This window comes from Primulina huaijiensis, chromosome 13 (assembly GCF_012295235.1).
Source record: "Primulina huaijiensis isolate GDHJ02 chromosome 13, ASM1229523v2, whole genome shotgun sequence".
Classification (NCBI taxonomy): Eukaryota; Viridiplantae; Streptophyta; class Magnoliopsida; order Lamiales; family Gesneriaceae; genus Primulina; species Primulina huaijiensis.
The window spans coordinates 15,551,694-15,569,404 of NC_133318.1; the positions used below are offsets into that span (position 1 = coordinate 15,551,694).

A 17,711-nucleotide genomic window follows, 5' to 3' on the forward strand; every position below is an offset into this window, starting at 1 on the left:
TCTCAGTCCATTCCAAAATTTGGTTTTCTTGTTTTGTTATCGTCCGCAACATTTCAAGTGTTTTTATTTTGGAACAGTGTCCAAAAGTTCTGATGTGCACCAACTTGTAAAATTTCTTCATCTGAATTTGCACTATGTTTCTAGCCTCTTGCATTGTCAAATTGATGCCAATTTGAACTGCTGATAACGACTTGGATGGCTCCACTAGAATAACTTTTTTATTTTGTCTAACAGATTGATATGAGAAAGTCCTGACTGATGGGATGTAATGTTGGTCTCATATATCTTCAGACCAGGAAATACTTTGCTGATCGGAATAGCTGGGATGTGAGTTGGTCTGATAGGTTCGTTGAAGCATTTCATCATCTTGGTTCTTTTGGTTCGCTTCTTCTTCTCAAGAGCTAGGGAGAAGACTTGAGTGGGAACTTCTCGTAATTGGAATTAGTTCCTTCTGATTCGGGGTACTTAACTACCATTTTGAGATTAACAAGTGCCTTCTTTGAAGATTTTCTCTTCTTTTTTCTTTGACAACTTCTTTCTTTACTTTCGACATATCTTCTTTTGTAATGATATTCTTTGATCTGTAAACGTTAATGGACTTTTGATTGAGCACTTTGTGAGAGTGCAGAGTACATGATGCTCCTATTTGAGCTCCACATTGTTCCAACATTCGAAAGGTCGGAATGGCGAAACCTTGGTGCTGCTTATCTGAATGAGATACATAGTCACCAAAATGTTGTAGAGGACAATAGACATGTTGATCTTGATGTCGGCAATAATAGAAGTCATCATTTCTAGATGTTCCATGGTTAAATCGTCAAAAGATCATGCTTTGTCTGTTAGCGGTTTGGCTGCAATGGTATTTAGCAGCTGATATTCAATCTTCGTGTCTTTTTTCTTCCCAAAGCATTTCAGAGGGGCATCAGACAGAGAAAATTTGATCTTCATTTCTTCAATGGTTGTAGAAGGCAATTTGTTGAATTTTGTGATTCCTTATGTCAACAGATCGAAGGTGTTAGTGAACATTTGTTGAGAAATGGATATGGTTTGATCGCTGATTGTTGGTTTGGTCACCGATTTTGCAGACCACAGCTTAGTTGTCAATCTTGGCAGATGCAAAAAGTTGTGAAAATCCTTCTTCAAATATGTATCTTTCCCAGCAAAGGAACCACTTGAGTGCAGTGAATTCTAGAGTCTTGAACATAGCTACCATACCATCATCTAATAGCAGATAAACTGCATCGAAGTTGACCTGAAGTTCATTGCTGGTGAATGAAGACATTTTTTAGGGTTAGTAGAAGAAATTTGAAAGCACATAGTGATGTAAGTTTGAAAGCTCTTGAGAAGATTACCAACATATGGAAAAAAATCGGTTATATTTTATAAATATATATACGATCGCATAAGAGACAAATATTTCAGCCCACATGTCAACATATTTGTGGGTAACTTCGAAATTTTGAAAAGTAATATAAACTGTCATACTCCGTACAATTAAAGCTTTAAATAATCTATCTTATAAAATAAAAAAAACAGATAAATGATCATTCTTGGATTGCTTTTGGGTAAATATCAACATATGAGAACTATATGATAGGATCGATCTGATCACAAACTTGAAATGTCAGTTAGCTTGACCTTATGACTTCGAATACTGTCTTATTAACTTAGTCAAAAAAAATTTCCCCCTGAGAACATGTATTATTAATTTAATCAACAAGTTTTAAAGTATTTTTTAAAATAAGAAAACTTAGTCTCAGATGACTTGGTGAAGATGTTTGCCAATTGCCGATCTGTTGTGGCATGTTTCAATATGATGTCTTTCTTCGTGACATGATCTCTTATGGAATGATGTCTAATGTCAATATGATTGGTCTTTGAGTGCAACACTAGATTGTATGTAATTTTTATAGTACTTGTATTGTCACAGAAGATTGGTGACTCATCAGCTTGAACATCATAATCTCTGAGTTGTTGTTGGATCCATTGCAGTCAAGTACAACAACTCCCGGCAGATAGGTATTCTACTTCAGCTGTTGAAGTATCAATTGAGGTTTGCTTTTTTCTAAACCGTTAGATCAGTCTGTCAACTAAAAATTGACAGTTCCATTTGTGTTTTTCCTGTTTGTTTTACAACTTGCATAGTGTGCATCAGAATAAACAATTAAATTGAAACTTGAATATTTTGGATACCAAAGTACAACATTTTGAGTATTCTTAGGATATATTAATATATGTTTGGCAGCAATATAGTGCGATTGCTTAAGATTTTCCTAGAACCTAGCACAAATACATAGAACAAACACGATGTTTGGTCTGATAGCAGTTAAGTACAAAAACGAGCCAATTAAACCATTGAAAAGTGATACATCAACTGATGAACCAATCTCATCCTTATCTAGCTTGATTGATGAGGTCATAAGTGTTAATGCTACTGAGTAATTTTCCATTCCAAACTTCTTGAGAAGTTCTTTGGTTAGCTTTATTTATTTTAAACACATAATCAGGTAATACATAATTCATAAACCCAGGAGGTTGTTCGATATATACATCTTCTTGTAGTAATCAATTTAAAAATGCACTTTTCACATCCATCCGTTAGATTTTAAAGTTTTTAAAAAGAGCATAAGCAAGAAATATTCTCATAGTTTCTAATCTAGCTACATGTACAAATGATTCGTCAAAATCTAATCATTCTTCTTGCTTATAACCTCATGCCACTAGTCTTTGCTTATTACGAATAAAATTACCATTTTCATCAAGTTTATTTCTATAAACCCATCTGGTACCTATAACATATTGATCTGATTATCTATGAACTAAATGCCAAACTTTTTTCTATCGAATTGATCTAATTCCTCTTGCATGACATATATCCAATTTGAATCAATTTGAGCTTCATCAATTTAGTTAGGTTCGTTATGAGAAATAAATTCCTTATCCAAAATTTAATCAATAATATGTTTCCTAGTTCTTAGAAAGACAAAAGAGTTACCTATGATCACCTCAGTTGGATGATTCTTATTCCAATGATAGCTTGGTCCAAGAAGACTTGAATTTTCAGTAGTAAAATTTTGTTCTTGGATAGGATCAAGTTGTTATTTAACAAGCTCGGTTTGATTTTGAACTAGATCTGCTGTTGGTTCACCTTGATCTTCTGGTATGTGTTCGATGTCTTCGTCAGCTTGATTTGTGAGGATTCTGGCTCATTATGTATGTTTTCTATTCTTCTGATCTGAATCTCATCATCATTGTCAGATTGAAGATTAGTGTTTTCCATTTTATTGGAGATATAATTCAAATGTGCATTGTATGCATTAGGAACAACAGAAGATTCATCAAATACTATATGAAATGATTCTTAAACCGTTAGAGTTCTTGTATTGAATACATGATAAGCTTTACTAACATAGGAGTATCTTAAGAATATATCAACATCTGATTTTACATCAAAAGCAGTTAAATTATTATTATTGTTGAGAATAAAACACTTACAACCAAATATCCTGAAGTATGATATTTCTAGTTGATTTCCATTCCAGATCTGATATGGTATTTTCATGTCTTTTTTTAATAATTGAACTGTTATGAGTATAACTTGCACCTTCAGACCAAAAGCGGTGTGAAATTCTAGAGTCACCTAATATGGTTAGAGTTGTTTCCTTTAGCGTTATGTCCCGTCTCTCAGCAATATCATTCTGTTGAGGTGATTTGGCAGGTGAAATTCATGTTTGATTCCATTGTCTTGCAGATAAGTTGCAAGAAACTTGTTGGTGAACTCATTTTCTCAATCACTTCTTATCCTGTCAAACACTAGGGTTTTCTCACTTTGTAGATGATTTAGTATCTTTATAAGTCGAGAACTGGTCTGGTCTGGTCTTTGGAACTCAGAAAGATAACCCACATGAATCTTGAGAAATCATCAACCATCACCAATGTGTACTTCATTTCTCCTAAGCTCATAACGGGTATAAGAACAAATAAGTCCAAGTGAATTAGTTCCAAGCATCGAGCTGAAGTGGTACACTTTTTGTTTTTGAAAGTCGATCTGACTTGCTTTCCCATTTGACAAGCTGGACATATTTTGTTCTTTGATAAATCAATCTTAGGTAGACCAACTATTAAGCTGTTCTCACTCGGGATATAAATAGTTTTGAAATTTAAATGATTAACCTTTTATGCCAATAACCAATGTTTGTTAGCATTAGCAACAATAAAACACTTCGGATCAGATGATTGTTCAACAGACCAGTCTATTTTATATGTATTACCAGTTATGTTTCCTATCAGCATGGTTTTATCATTGGGATTCTTGACAGTGCCACTACAACAAAAACGCTAAACGACAACGGATTAAGTCATTTAAAACTGTTGTAATTGGCAGTGTTGTTGAAAGTGCGTTCAACGACAACGGTTTTAAACCGTTGTCGTAGCTATCATATTGCGACGATTTTTAAAAAACCGTCACTAATTAGCGACGATTTATGCTATACCGTCACTAATTTTAGCGACTGATCTTTACTAAGCCGTCGCTAATAAACGACAATTTATCTTAAACCGTCGCTAAATGGTTTATCTTAAACTGTCGTTAATTAGCGACAGTTTAGTCAAAACCCTAGCGACGGTTTAGACATAATCTTTCGCTAATTTTTTCAGTAAAATAAAAAAAATTTCTTTTATAATTTAATAAATCTATCAAAAAAACTTACAATTTGATTAATTTAACAATATTTATTCATGATCTTAACTAACACTTAGAAATTTAACAAAAATTGAAGCGAAAAAACTTACTTTAAATCGAAACTAAAATCGTCCTAGAGAGAAAAATTTATTGTAGATGTGAAGATGTGTGGAGGAAAATGGACCGAAAACACGTAAATTTATAGACAATTTGCGACCGTTTTTGATAAAATCGTCGCTAGCGACAGAGACGTTAATAAAAAACCGTCGCTATAAGCAAAAACAGTCGCTAATGTTTAAACCATCGCTAATTTAACAATTGCGACAGTTTTAACAAAACCGTCACAATTTTTTAAATAGCCGTCGCTATTAGCGACGATTTTTGTTTAAACTGTCGCTATTTTAAAAATTGTGACGATTTATTAAAATCGTCGCTAAATATTATCTAAAACCGTCGCTAATTAACAACAGTTCGCTAAGACCGTTCGCTATTTTTTTAACATGTCATTTAGTGTAGTGATGAGATTTGCTCGTGTAAAATCAGTTGAGTTAAAGTCGAATACCTCATCATAGGTAGATTTCAGCTCAGCATCGACCATGAGACACTATACCACATCTTCATCACTCTCACTTGTAAAACATTCTGACTCAAATGAGTCAATCTCATAATCAGCCTATCTGGTCTTATTGTCCTCAGCCATCAGTACTTTCTGATCTCTTCTCCTCTTGAAAAGCCTCCTATCATCATTGGACTTTTTCTTCTTGTCATGATATCGGCCCTATTTTTCAGTTGGTTTTCTCATCCTTCTTTGGCATAGTAAAGTTGGATATGAAAAGCCCAACTTTCCCACAATTGAAACACTCTTTGTCCTCATCAGTGGACTCTTTCTTGTACTGATTGCATCTACATGGGCTTTGGAAATTTCCCTGATTCTTTCTCAAAACTTGCCAAATTTCTTCACAAACAATGATACAGCTTCACTACTCAACTGTTCATCTGACTTCTCTTTTGAGGCAATTTGTTCAGTGGTTGCAGCAGCTAGAGCCTTATTCAGTTTGGTTAGTAAGTCAACATCAGTTCTTGTTTCCAATTCAAACTCATATGTCATAACTTCTACAAAAATATTGTGCAGTTCAAGCTTGTTAAGTTCTTTTGATTCTAGCATAGCCATTGTTTTAACATATCATTCTCTTGAGAGTGCCCTCATTACTTTCAATGATCTTTCCCGATTGCCACATTCTTTGCCAAGAGTAGCCAACTCAATTATAATACTGTTGACTTTCTCATCAAATTCTGACATAGACTCCCCTGCCTTCATCTTGATGTTGTCTAATTTCTATATTGCAACAGACAACATGGTTTCCTTCGTTTGATCATTGTCTTCACATAATTGTATCAGTTTTTCCCAAATGTCCTTGGCAGCAAGACACATCTTGATCTTGCTGAAGGTATTTTCCTAGTGTCTTATACAAAATATTCTTAGTCACGTTGTCTAGATTATCTTTCTTCTTGCCTTCACCGATCCACTCCATTCTGGGTTTTTCGATCATTTTCGGAGCACCATCACTAATGGCAATGACATTATTTGCTTTCATAGTCTTCATTGGGTCATCTGTGATGAGAACCCACATTTCGTCATCTTGTGAAGCTAAATATCATGCATTCTAATCTTTCTGTCATAAAAATCTTCTTTGGAGAACATCATTATTTTGCCAAATGAGTTCATTTGATTGAATAGTATCCATAGACAAGAATTAACCTACTCTGATACTACTTGTTAGGATAGATGATTGATTTATAGGAGGGTGAATAAATAATCTCAACAGAATGTACAAATATTTCTGTTGTATTAGCAACACTGAAATGAAATTCTATTCAGTTGGGTTCTCATCAAGTCAGTAGTGGAAATTGCGTAGAAAAAGACTAACTGAAACTATTTGAAAATGAAATGACTTAAACAAGAATATGTTGGGCTATAAAATGAAAATTACAATAGGTGGACTAAAATGTAAATTTCACGACTTTGTTCTAGATGTTTGGAGACTTAAATTCTCTTATGTTATCCCTTCTTCTTTGCAGAAGAATTGCACTAAGAGACTTTAGTAATTACAAACGATTTGAAATCGTCCACTTCAATAGGACTTATCACTTCCTAATTGAAACTCTTAGTATACTTCACTCTCAATAAAATGAGCAGTAAGATTTCTTACTCTCAATTATATATATTTCACAAAGAAATTCTAAGCATAAATTGATCATAATATAACTTATTAGAGTGTGCTTGCTTTGATCAGTTTGGCTCTTCAAAAAATCTGATCGAGCACAAAAAACTTTTATTGCGTAGATGAATTTTTCTAAGAGATTCCTAGAGTTCAAAGCCTTTTCAAACTGAACTATTTGTATGTTTTGCCTTCAACAATCAGCTTTTTTAATCTTGTATCCGTTTCGAAATACAGATATTATTGTTGTCATGTCGTCATCATTTCCGACAGATCATATAATTCTTGTAGTGCGCATAGATTCTGACATTTTGTTGGGAATCAGTGACTGTTTGTGATAAAAACTTTATCTGATAATTCAGCTGGGTTCTGATTATTAATCAATTCAGCTGAGTTTTGATTATTAATCATTGAGTAAACTGATAAACTTCAAAGAATGTCTGGATTTGGGCTGATTAATCGACTGAAATAAATTGCAATTAGTTTGGCTCCATCAGTTGTCATTTGATCAGTTTGGTTATCAGTACTCTTTTTTGCCATTGAATAATACACTATCAGTCTAGCTAGTCAGTTACTCGGACTCTGATTAACGTTGAAAACATATGTTCGTGAATATTCAGTTTTTTTTATTGAATTCAGTTTTGTTAAGCTCTGTAATTATCTATTGGATCAGAAACCCTTATTAAATCACCAAAACTTAAATGTATAAACAATAATAATATATAATTATAATATTTATTTCAAAAAATAATAAAAATAGTTATGATAATATTTGTTGAAAAAAAAATAGATCTCATATAAAACAGTATTACAAGTTTATATCAATGAGACGGATTAACCCGATCTATACCAACAGTGAAAAATAATACTTTGACATATAAAGTAATATTATAACGTATGAACCAAATATCCTCTTAATTTGGAATAAGATATTTGATTTAGAAAATGATATGAAGAAGTATTTCAAATGACACACATCTTAGGTCTATTTGAAATTTACCATTATAGTATAATTATTAAACTTAGTTCAATCTTATATAAAATAAATTTGAAATATCTTGATATTTATCAATCTAAAAAAGTCAAGATTTGAAATTCATCAATCCAAACACAATCTAATAGAGACGATGCCATGAAAATAAATTTTAAGACTACAAATATTTACGTCAAAGAAAACCCAACACTCAATTAAAATGAAATTAAGGATGAAAATGGTTGGGTCCACAAAGACCCGAGATCCAACCCGTAAATTTTTTGAAAGAATTATACCCATCCCGAATGGGTGAGGTAACGAGTAAGGTCTTATAATGCTCGTACTCAAATCATACCCGTTAAGATCCAAAATTTAATACCCGTGCTCAATCCTAGCTTAATCCTAATTGAAATAAGAGTATGTCTCTTGTGAAACGGTCTCACGAATCTTTATCTGTGAGACGGGTCTATCCTACCGATATTTAGCATAAAAAGTAATACTATTAGCATAAAAAGCAATACTTTTTCATGGATGACTCAAATAAGAGATCCGTCTCACAAAATACGACCCGTGAGACCGTTTCACACAAGTTTTTGTCAAATACAAACAAGAACTTCAAAATATTATTCAAAGCTAAACTAAAATTAGAAAAAGCAATATAGTTAAAAAAATATATAATTGTTTTCTTGGAATTTAAAATGACACTGCATTTTGATCATGAATATACAGTACTATTTAATTAAAAAAAAGAATTTTGTCAAATATTTGTCATTTATATTAATTTATACATTGAATCGATTTATCGTTTTAAAAATTTTCAAATTATAAGATTTTATTTATTTAGAGCACCCACAATGGGGTGTCCCTTCTCCATTGTGAGTGGGCGTTATAAGAGAGAGAAAGAGAAGTGCTCAATTCTTAGAGAAAGAGGGTCTGTCAGTATATATATTTTTTAAATTGGCCAATTAACGACGGTTTTATGAAAAACCGTCACGTCGCAATTTACGACGGTTTTTCACAAACCGTCTCTGACACGCTGGCCCCACGTGTTTTCAATTATTTTTTTATATTTTAAACACGCGGACCCCACGCGTATTTAAAATAAAATTTTTTATTATTTTTAATTTTTTCCGTTAACGGTAGGATTTTTTTTAATTATTTGTAACGGCTATTTAAAGGCTAGTTAACGGCTAGTTTCAAATGTCTTCTATAAATACCCACAAATTTGTACACATATTTTCATTACAACTCACTACAATATCCAATTCTACTCTCTAATATTCTCCCATCTTTTTTTTTTGAAGTTCCAAAAATCTTATTTTCTATCCGAAATGGATGACACTAGTAAGGCATTTTTTACAAATTTCTTGAATTCTACAAACAACCCCCAAGAAAATCAATCTTCCCAAAATCCCCAAATTCCACCAAATTATCAATACCCACATCCATTTCCAAATATGACGTTTCCTCCCCAAAATCTTCAAAATTTCCAAGGTTTTGGAAATTCTATGAATCATCCGAATTATGCCCCTCGAGATCCATATCAACCGCTTCCAGCCGAATATTGGCAAAACATGAGTCATCCGTATTTCACGCCGCCGGTTGTTCATGGATATAGTACCCCGCACACAAATATTATGCCTTTCACATCTCTGATGTCGAATGAACCTGCAACTCCGACTTTTGTCCCGGAGACGCAACTTTCTGATCGTGAATCCCCAATTGAGGTGGTCAATTTAGAAAAAACGGTTTCAAATGCTGAGGGTTCAAGAAAGCGTTCAAATTGGACAAAGATTGAAGACGAGGTGTTAGCGAGAAGTTTTGTCACTATCAGCGATGATCCAATAATTGGCAATGATCAAAAGGCGGATGCTTTTTGGGGACGTGTTGCAAGCTACTACAATGAGAATCGTCCCCCAGGTTCAAACACCAGAAGTGCAAATGTTATACGGTCGCATTGGCACAATACAATCCAAAAGAAGGTATATCGGTTCAACGCAAATTATAGTAGTGTTTACAGTTCATATCGAAGTGGTCACAGTGACGAAGATATATTGAGGTTTGCGTACGAAAAATATCGATCCGAAAACAATGGTGTTGCATTCAATCTCGAGCATGTGTGGAGAATTGTTAAAGACCGTCCAATGTTTACTCCACAGTCCGCTGATCACTATGTGGCCACAAAGAAGACGAAGACTTCAGAGTCGAGTCGGAAGCAAGCAACACCTCCTCTAACCAAGAGGTGAGCATAGACCTGGATGATGAAGATACTCGTCCAATGGGACAAAAGGCAGCAAAAAGAAAGGGAAAAGACAGAGTCAAATCGACCATAGAAGATCTTACAGTAAACTACAATAATATTTTCGCAAAGTTCACCGAGTATACAAGCGTGAAGAAGTCCGAAGTTGATCTGAAACAGAAACAACTCGAAGTAGAGGAGATTAAGGCAAAAGCTGCCTTATGCAGATCTGAAGCTAAGAATCGACGCTTGAAATTGAAGGAATACGAAATCTTGAACAAAGACACCTCGCAAAGGACAGAGGAACAGCTTATCATACATGAATGTCTATGCCAGGATATTAGGTCGAGATGGAATATTTAAACTATTTACTCAACGTTCATTTTCTATTATTATTATTATTATTATTTTNTGATTTAAATAATGTAAAATATATTTAAAACATATTTATTTGATATGAAAAAATTTAAAGATGAATGAGTGGACTGTGGGACCCATGAATAATGAGTTATAATGTTAAAAGGAATGTGGGTAAAAGAGATATGTTGTTATAATGAGTATGTGGCAGTGGACTCCACGATTTTTGATGAGTTGGATGGTGTTATAACGATGCCCCACTGCGGATGCTCTTATAGAAGAAACTTAAAAGCAAAGGGCAGAAATTATTATCAATTTACTTTTGACTTCTTAAATAGTTTTTCTATTAAGAACAAAAATGATTTTTCTTTTTTTTTAAATCATTAAAACGATTTTTTCTTATATAAGATGATAATTCCTTAATTATTTATTTATTTTTATTTTAAGGCTTTTAGGCATTTAGAATTTGTTTTGAGAGAGGATATACTCGGCTAAATTCATTCTCTGCTGACAAAACAACCCACAGTTGGAAGTTGACGCTAATTCCTGAACTCGAACAGAGGATCAGTATAGCCGCCATTGTCGTCCAGCACGAAGGTGAGTTTTCTGCACATTTTTTCATTTTCTTGATTATTTCATTTTGGGTTTGGAAACTAAGTTGTGTTATCAGTATTTGATGTTGTGTGGAAAATGATATGGAAGTTTGGGAAGTGCAGTCGAAGTGTTTGCAAAAATGAGTATATGAATTGTGATTAATATTTTGACAAGATTTTGATAAAAGAAAATGGAGGACGTGATTTAAGTAAGCGTTCATGATCTATAAAATCTTCCCGTCTCGGGTCTTTGCACAGAGTGAAAAGCTAGTATAAAATGCAGGCAAATTGAATAAATTAGCAATGAGCGAACACTTCGGCCACACGATATACGAAATGCTAATTCTACTGGGATTGTGCATGGTCTTACCGAGCGGGGGAATTTTATGTGCAAAATTTCAAAAATGTAAGATTTTTTTTCATCAAATAGATTTGTGGGTTCGCCTGGGAATTAAGGTCTCTTATTGTTGTGTGGCATCACCAGACTTTTCTTCTCTTCAGTATCCTGCTTTGGTAATAAAGTTGTCTTCTTGTTGGTTCTACTATGTTAATGAGGCTATTTTGTTGACGTTCCTTGTTGATGCCTTCTTAACGAGACTAGTTTTAAAACAGATTGGATGTATTAGCAGCATGAATATAAGATGGCCGAGGATTTTGAGCCCTACCCAACTCTCACACATACTTCGGGGCCAGAAAAACCCAATAAAGGCTTTGGAAATTTTCAATGAAGCTAAATGCAGATATCCAAGTTACCGCCACAATGGTCCTGTCTATGCAGCGATGATCAGAATCCTAGGAAGTGCTGGAAGATTGTCAGAGATGAAAGAAGTTATCAATCAAATGAAAGATGACTCTTGCCAGTGTCAAGATTCACTTTTTGCCGGCATAATAAAAACTTATTCGAGAGCTGGTTTGTTTGATGAAGCAATCTCTCTGTTTAATAGTCTTCGGGAATTCAATTGTGTAAACTTTACGGAATCTTTCAATACTCTGTTAGAAATAATGTTGAAAGAATCCAAGCCAGAAGCTTCTTATCATGTTTTCTTAGAGAATTTCAAAGGTTGGGAAATCAAGAATCAGACCCGTTCCTTGAACTTGTTGATTTCTGCTCTTTGTGAGATAAAACGCTCCGACCTTGCTTTACAGATTTTGCAGGAAATGCGTTACCAAGTATGCACTCCCAATAGGGAAACCTATAGGATTTTAATGAGGGGTTTGTGTGAAGAAGGAAGAGTTACTGAAGGTACTCATTTGTTGTACTCCATGTTTTGGATGATTTCTCAAAAGGGCTGTGGTGCTGATGTCGCTATTTATAGAACACTGTTGGATACTTTGTGTGACAACGGAGAAGTTCAAGAGGCTGTCAAAATTCTTGATAAGATCTTGAGGAAAGGTCTCAAGGCTCCAAAAAAACACCGCAATCTTGATTTTAGTAATATTCATAATGAAGATGAACTTGATGTTCGACAGGTAAAATGTTTGATAAATGGGGCTTTGATCAAAGGCGGAGTTCCTAGTACAGATGGATATAACGCAATGGCTATCGATCTTTATGCGGAAGGAAGGATCAACGAAGGAGACAACGTGCTCCAAGAAATGTACCTAAAGGGCTTTAGGCCATCTTTGCGAATATTCGAAGCTAAAGTAGCAGCTTTATTTACTGCTGGTAGAGTCAATGAAGCAATAGAAGTAGTTGAAATGGAAATGACCGAGAAAAATTGTGTTCCAAATGTTAGGTTGCATAATATTGTGATGAAGGGATTGTGCAACGTGAGTGAATCTTTGCAGGCACTAAGGTATTTCGAGAAAGCGTCTAGGAAAGCTGGTTGTGCTCCTGATAAAGAAATGTACGTAAATCTTGTTAACGGACTGTGTTGTGATGGAAAATACATGGAAGCAAGTAAGATGTTGGAAAAGATGCTTATTAACTCGTTCTGGCCGAGAGATGAAGTATACAATGAACTTATCCAGGGTCTTTGCTTGATAGGAAAGCCGTACATTGCTGTTATGTGGTTAGAGGAGATGCTTAGCCAAGCTAAAATCCCGGATATAGCTGTGTGGTGTTCATTGGTATCTTCTGTATGTTACGAGAGCCATCAGTCTCGGGTATTGTATGCGATTCTAGACGAGTAAGGAATTTTTTCTTGAATGGAGAGATATGGAAATATGCCATATGAAAGTGATTCTTGAGAGTCAGATTTTGGTGTATAAGGTAGTACATTTCCAAAAGCTGTCATCATCGCTGAATTCTTCTATGTAAGCTGAAATTCTTGTTAGCCTTGGAAACAGTTGATCAAGGTTTGGATTAAGATCCAAGTCAAATTATTATTGATATTTTTTTTGCCCTTTCATCCTAATAAGATATATTCTACTCATTTGTTATGGGATGGTTAGCCAAAATTCCTTGAACTTAATTCCTTTGTCGCGATGAACCAATAACTATGGTATAATGTAGATGGAAAATCACGAAATGGAGATCAATTAAATAAAGAAAACAATACAAACTGTGGATTTTGAAAAAAAAGAATAAAAGAAATCAGTTCTAAATAAAATACCCTAACCTCCATTCTGCTCCAACATTGTACCAATAAAGAGCAAGAGATGTGATATCATAAGTAAAACAGACAAAACAACGAGGAACGTCCCAAGTTTCAACCATTTACCCTCCAATGTTTTTAGAAACCCTTCCTTGCAATTATGGCAATCGTAGCATAAAATTGTCTCATCGTTCCTCCAAAAATCACAGTCTTCGTCGTATGGGACGTCCATATCCATGTCGGAGCCCCTGCCTGTGTAGATTTCTTTGTTGCTTTTGTTCCAATAAGTTGCATTCACGTATTCCATTTCACATATAGATGGTGGCTTGCAGCAACCGGACTTCATAAAAAAAACCAAAATCAAGAGTAAATGGGAGACAATAACCACTCGGCCTTCCAATTTTCATGATTAATGTGCAAGAATTGGACTCATTACACACATGAAACAATACATCAAATATAGAAATATATAATACCTCAAGTGGAGACAATTTACTTGTACTGAAATCATAAAACTTGAGGTTATATGTTCTAGCTTCCAAATCCCTGCATATCCTTGTATCATACAAGCAAGACTTGATATTATTCCAATTGCTATTGCTATTCACCTTCATCTTGAGCCACCTAGGAGACGCCGGGATTTGTCGTGTCTCCATCTTAAAGCTTCCCCCAAAACTAATCCCGACAATGAACATCACCACCAGTGGAACCATCACCAGGATCAGCCCTGGGGCCGGAAACCGAGTCCTCAAGTATACAACACCATTGCTGACGAAGAACGTGACGATCAAACCGATGGCTACCACAACTTGCAATCTCGGCAAACTTTTCAACAGCCCTTCGCAATCGTATTGTTGCACGTAGATAAGCCATATCGATTGGAAAAGGAATGGAAGTGAAAGAAGGAAAGTGACCAAGGCTAATGGGAGCACAAGATGCCTCATTTGAAGTGATTTTAGTGGGGTTTTGGATGTCGATATTGGTTTTTCCTCCAATTTTGGCTCATTGATGTAATTCTTTTCTTCCGTTACTGTGATTGCTAATGTCTCTGGGGGATTATTGTTAGTGTTTTCTGCCATTGATAGGACGGATGAAGCATGCGTGATTTAGAGAGAACTATTATATCTATATGTTTTGAACCAAATTATTTCTTACCCTTTATTCGTAACATTGTACCCGCCATTTTACCAAGTCAGTTTTGTTGGGTTTGTTTCACATGTGCTAAATATTTTAGATTGTCGTACTAATTTGTCAAAAGATGCGATTTATTCTCCCACCTGCATACCCTACAATCCCTCAACAAACAGTACATTCAGTAAAGGCTAAAAACTCGTTTAACTCTCCACATTTAGTCGGACAAATTATTATTTTTTGACAGGAAACGGAGAAAGGAAAAAACTTTTATGATTAGAAAGGGAGTTACAGTAGTTTAACATTAATTATTGTAGGGTAAAATTTAGTATTTGGCTTGGAAAAACACCGGCTATATACGAGTAAACAAAAATGGTAGTGAGAAAAAGTCGAGAGAAGAGTTTTGGTTTTTTCTTTTTACAAGCAATCTGTTTGATCTCATCAAATTACAGTCGCCAAATTCAACTATTTGAACTTGACTATCTCAATGAGAACACTGAATCTGATACTTGTGTGACCCTCAATGGTTCAAGAACACAGCTAGTCATATGTTCACATCTCCATGTGATTTAGAATAACATTTATTCTTATTCGTGCTTACCCTAGTTAGCCTCATTCATTTCATCAAATCCTTGATCAAGAATGTCACAACTCAAGTCTGATTGCATTTATCGTAACATGATAATAGCATCTAGTAGCATCGCCCCATGATCCCCAAGTATCACTGATATTGTCTGCAAGAACTTTAAGTTATGGTTAGCATACAGTATGGCCTCTTCAACTCATATGTCCCGATCGAAACTGCAACTATTGGTATATCGAGATTGCATATGAATTCGATAATGATGTGATCGAAACTGCAACTATTGGTATATCGAGATTGCATATGAATTCGATAATGATGTGATGTATCTTTCAGTTATAACAGTGATATCGTATGTGCAACTAGGAAAACAAATTTCTCTAAAACACATTTCTTGCTCTGGTCAGAGACTCCTTGCACTATTAACTTATCAGAACACATATGATATCTTCACCCAATCTTGCAACCTAATAACCCTCAATGGAGTCGGTAAAGGATCAAAGTACATGCGAGTACGTAGAGCCTCTATATTGTCCAAGATTAAATGACTAATGGAGTACAACCATAACAGTGGACTATTTCACTCGATAAGTGATAACCACTTGGACAGTCCGAGAGAGGGTTGTTCAATGCATCATCAAATGATCAGTCATTTGTATGAATGGACATTTTCATGTCCTTATCAATGAAACATGATGTTTGCATCACAGAAGCTAGTTTCAAGCTCAAACGACCTTTATCCTTATTTTAGACGGCTGATTCGACTAGGAACCTGTTTAGAATATACCGTATATGTTGAATGTGTGTCTTCCAATTGCAAGGCTCTTGGATGCAACAACCAAGAAGCTGAAGAAGCGAGTGGGGATTGCAACCGGTTATACCAGCAAGTGGCAGTTAAGAAGGGAAGGCACGAGGGAATAAGGAGGCAGATATTATATATCTTCTTATTGGCATTGTGAAACACAACAAGATACACACAAGACCAACAACGGATACACCACCAAAAAGAGATTGAATGAGAAAGAAAAGAGAGATCAAAGGATATAGGCTTGATTGTAGTTATTTTCTTTCTTGCACTGATAGACTTGAAAGTCTTGTATGCTGTAATACAAGAGGATACAGATATTGATCCATAAAAGGTATTTGGCTGTTTTCCCGTGGACGTAGGTTGCATTATATCCGAACCACATAAATGCTTCTTGTGTTCTTCATTCCTTTTGGTTTTCTTTCTTCTGTGATTCTTTTGAGACTTCGAGTGTGATCGTGAATCGAATAACATACACAACAAGTGGCGCCGTCCGTGGGAATCGAAACCACGAAACAAACCCTCGGATCGATCAAACAATCAAGAAGATGGAATCTATGAAATTCGACATTGAAAAGTTCAATGGGAAGAATGACTTTGGTCTGTGGAGAATTAAAATGTGAGCTATACTGATATGACAAGGTTTGGTGGAATCCTTGAAAGGAGAAGAAGCAATGGCAGGTGATCCGAAAGAAAAGATTCAGAATCTTGTAAAGGCACAAAATGCAATTATATTGTGCCTTGGAGATAAACCTCTTCGAGAGGTTTCAAGAGAGGTATCAGCTGCTGCTATGTGGATCAAGCTGGAGTCACTTTACATGACCAAATCTCTGGCTAACAGGTTATATATGAAGCAGAAGTTATATTCATTCAAAATAATTGATGAAAAAAACATCTCTGAACTAATTGATGAGTTCATAAAAATCTTGGATGACTTGGAGAATATTGAAGTTAAATTGGAAGAGGAGGACAAGGCATTGATCTTATTAAACTCCCTCCCAAGTTCATACGAAAACTTCAGAGATGCACTCCTCTACGGGAGAGAACAATCAATCTCACTAGATGAAGTGCAATGCGCAATAAGGGCAAAGGAATTACAAAAAGGTATGAACTCACAGGGACAGATTCAAGCTGAAAGCCTCTATACCAGAGGGAGACCTGCTCACCGACAGCAGAAAACCACCAAGTTCCGATCAAGATTCAAGGGTCAAACGAAATACAAATGCTTCTTGTGTCACAAAGAAGGGCATTTTAAAAGAAACTGTCCAGAAAGAAGAAAGAAGCATCAAGAAAGAACTAAGGATGATGGAGAAGCCTCTGTGGCATCAGATGGTTATGACATAGCAGAGGCACTGACCATCACAGACCAACGGACAGAAAATGAGTGGATCTTAGACTCGGCTTGCACATTTCATATGTGCTCCACAAGGTCCTAGTTTGAAAACCTTCAAGACTCAGACCAAGAATTGGTGATCCTAGTTAATGACAAATCATGCAAAGTGAGAGGAATAGGTTCCGTAAGACTAAGGATGGATGATGGCTCTTACAAAGTCCTTCAACAGGTCAGATATGTGCCCGACCTTAAGAGAAATC

At 35.2% G+C, this 17,711-nt stretch overlaps 3 protein-coding genes across 6 annotated transcripts; 2 read left to right on the forward strand and 1 right to left on the reverse strand.

The window, feature by feature from the left end:
• The first annotated feature begins 9,330 nt into the window (after positions 1-9,330).
• LOC140991259 (uncharacterized) lies at positions 9,331-10,119 on the forward strand. Its single transcript, XM_073461193.1, has one exon. The coding sequence runs from the start codon at positions 9,331-9,333 to the stop codon at positions 10,117-10,119; it is 789 nt and encodes a 262-aa protein (XP_073317294.1).
• An 825-nt stretch (positions 10,120-10,944) lies between these two features.
• On the forward strand, positions 10,945-13,444 carry LOC140990953 (pentatricopeptide repeat-containing protein At1g05600). Of its 4 annotated transcripts, none has more exons than XM_073460843.1 (2): positions 10,945-11,066; positions 11,675-13,444. In XM_073460843.1, the coding sequence occupies exon 2, from the start codon at positions 11,693-11,695 to the stop codon at positions 13,193-13,195; it is 1,503 nt and encodes a 500-aa protein (XP_073316944.1). In that variant the 5' UTR covers positions 10,945-11,066; positions 11,675-11,692; the 3' UTR covers positions 13,196-13,444. The 4 variants fall into 4 exon arrangements, with proteins under 4 accessions (XP_073316944.1, XP_073316945.1, XP_073316946.1 ...); XM_073460844.1 differs by having other exon boundaries at positions 10,949-11,053; positions 11,664-13,444; XM_073460845.1 differs by having other exon boundaries at positions 10,951-11,066; positions 11,664-13,444.
• Positions 13,445-13,525: 81 nt separating this feature from the next.
• LOC140956377 (tetraspanin-15) lies at positions 13,526-14,760 on the reverse strand. Its single transcript, XM_073413102.1, has 2 exons — positions 14,076-14,760; positions 13,526-13,939 (listed from the first exon to the last, which is right to left on the reverse strand). Exons 1-2 carry the CDS (start codon positions 14,676-14,678, stop codon positions 13,619-13,621), a joined length of 924 nt encoding a protein of 307 aa, XP_073269203.1. The 5' UTR covers positions 14,679-14,760; the 3' UTR covers positions 13,526-13,618.
• Between the last annotated feature and the right edge of the window lie 2,951 nt (positions 14,761-17,711).

Coding starts and splice junctions, on each gene's coding strand:
- LOC140991259 (XM_073461193.1), top strand. CDS start 9,331: ATGACGTTTCCTCCCCAAAATCTTCAAAATTTCCAAGGTTTTGGAAAT.
- LOC140956377 (XM_073413102.1), bottom strand. CDS start 14,678: ATGGCAGAAAACACTAACAATAATCCCCCAGAGACATTAGCAATCACA. Junction 13,940..14,075: donor GTAAATTGTCTCCACTTGAG/GTATTATATATT, acceptor TTTTTTATGAAG/TCCGGTTGCTGCAAGCCACC.
- LOC140990953 (XM_073460843.1), top strand. CDS start 11,693: ATGAATATAAGATGGCCGAGGATTTTGAGCCCTACCCAACTCTCACAC.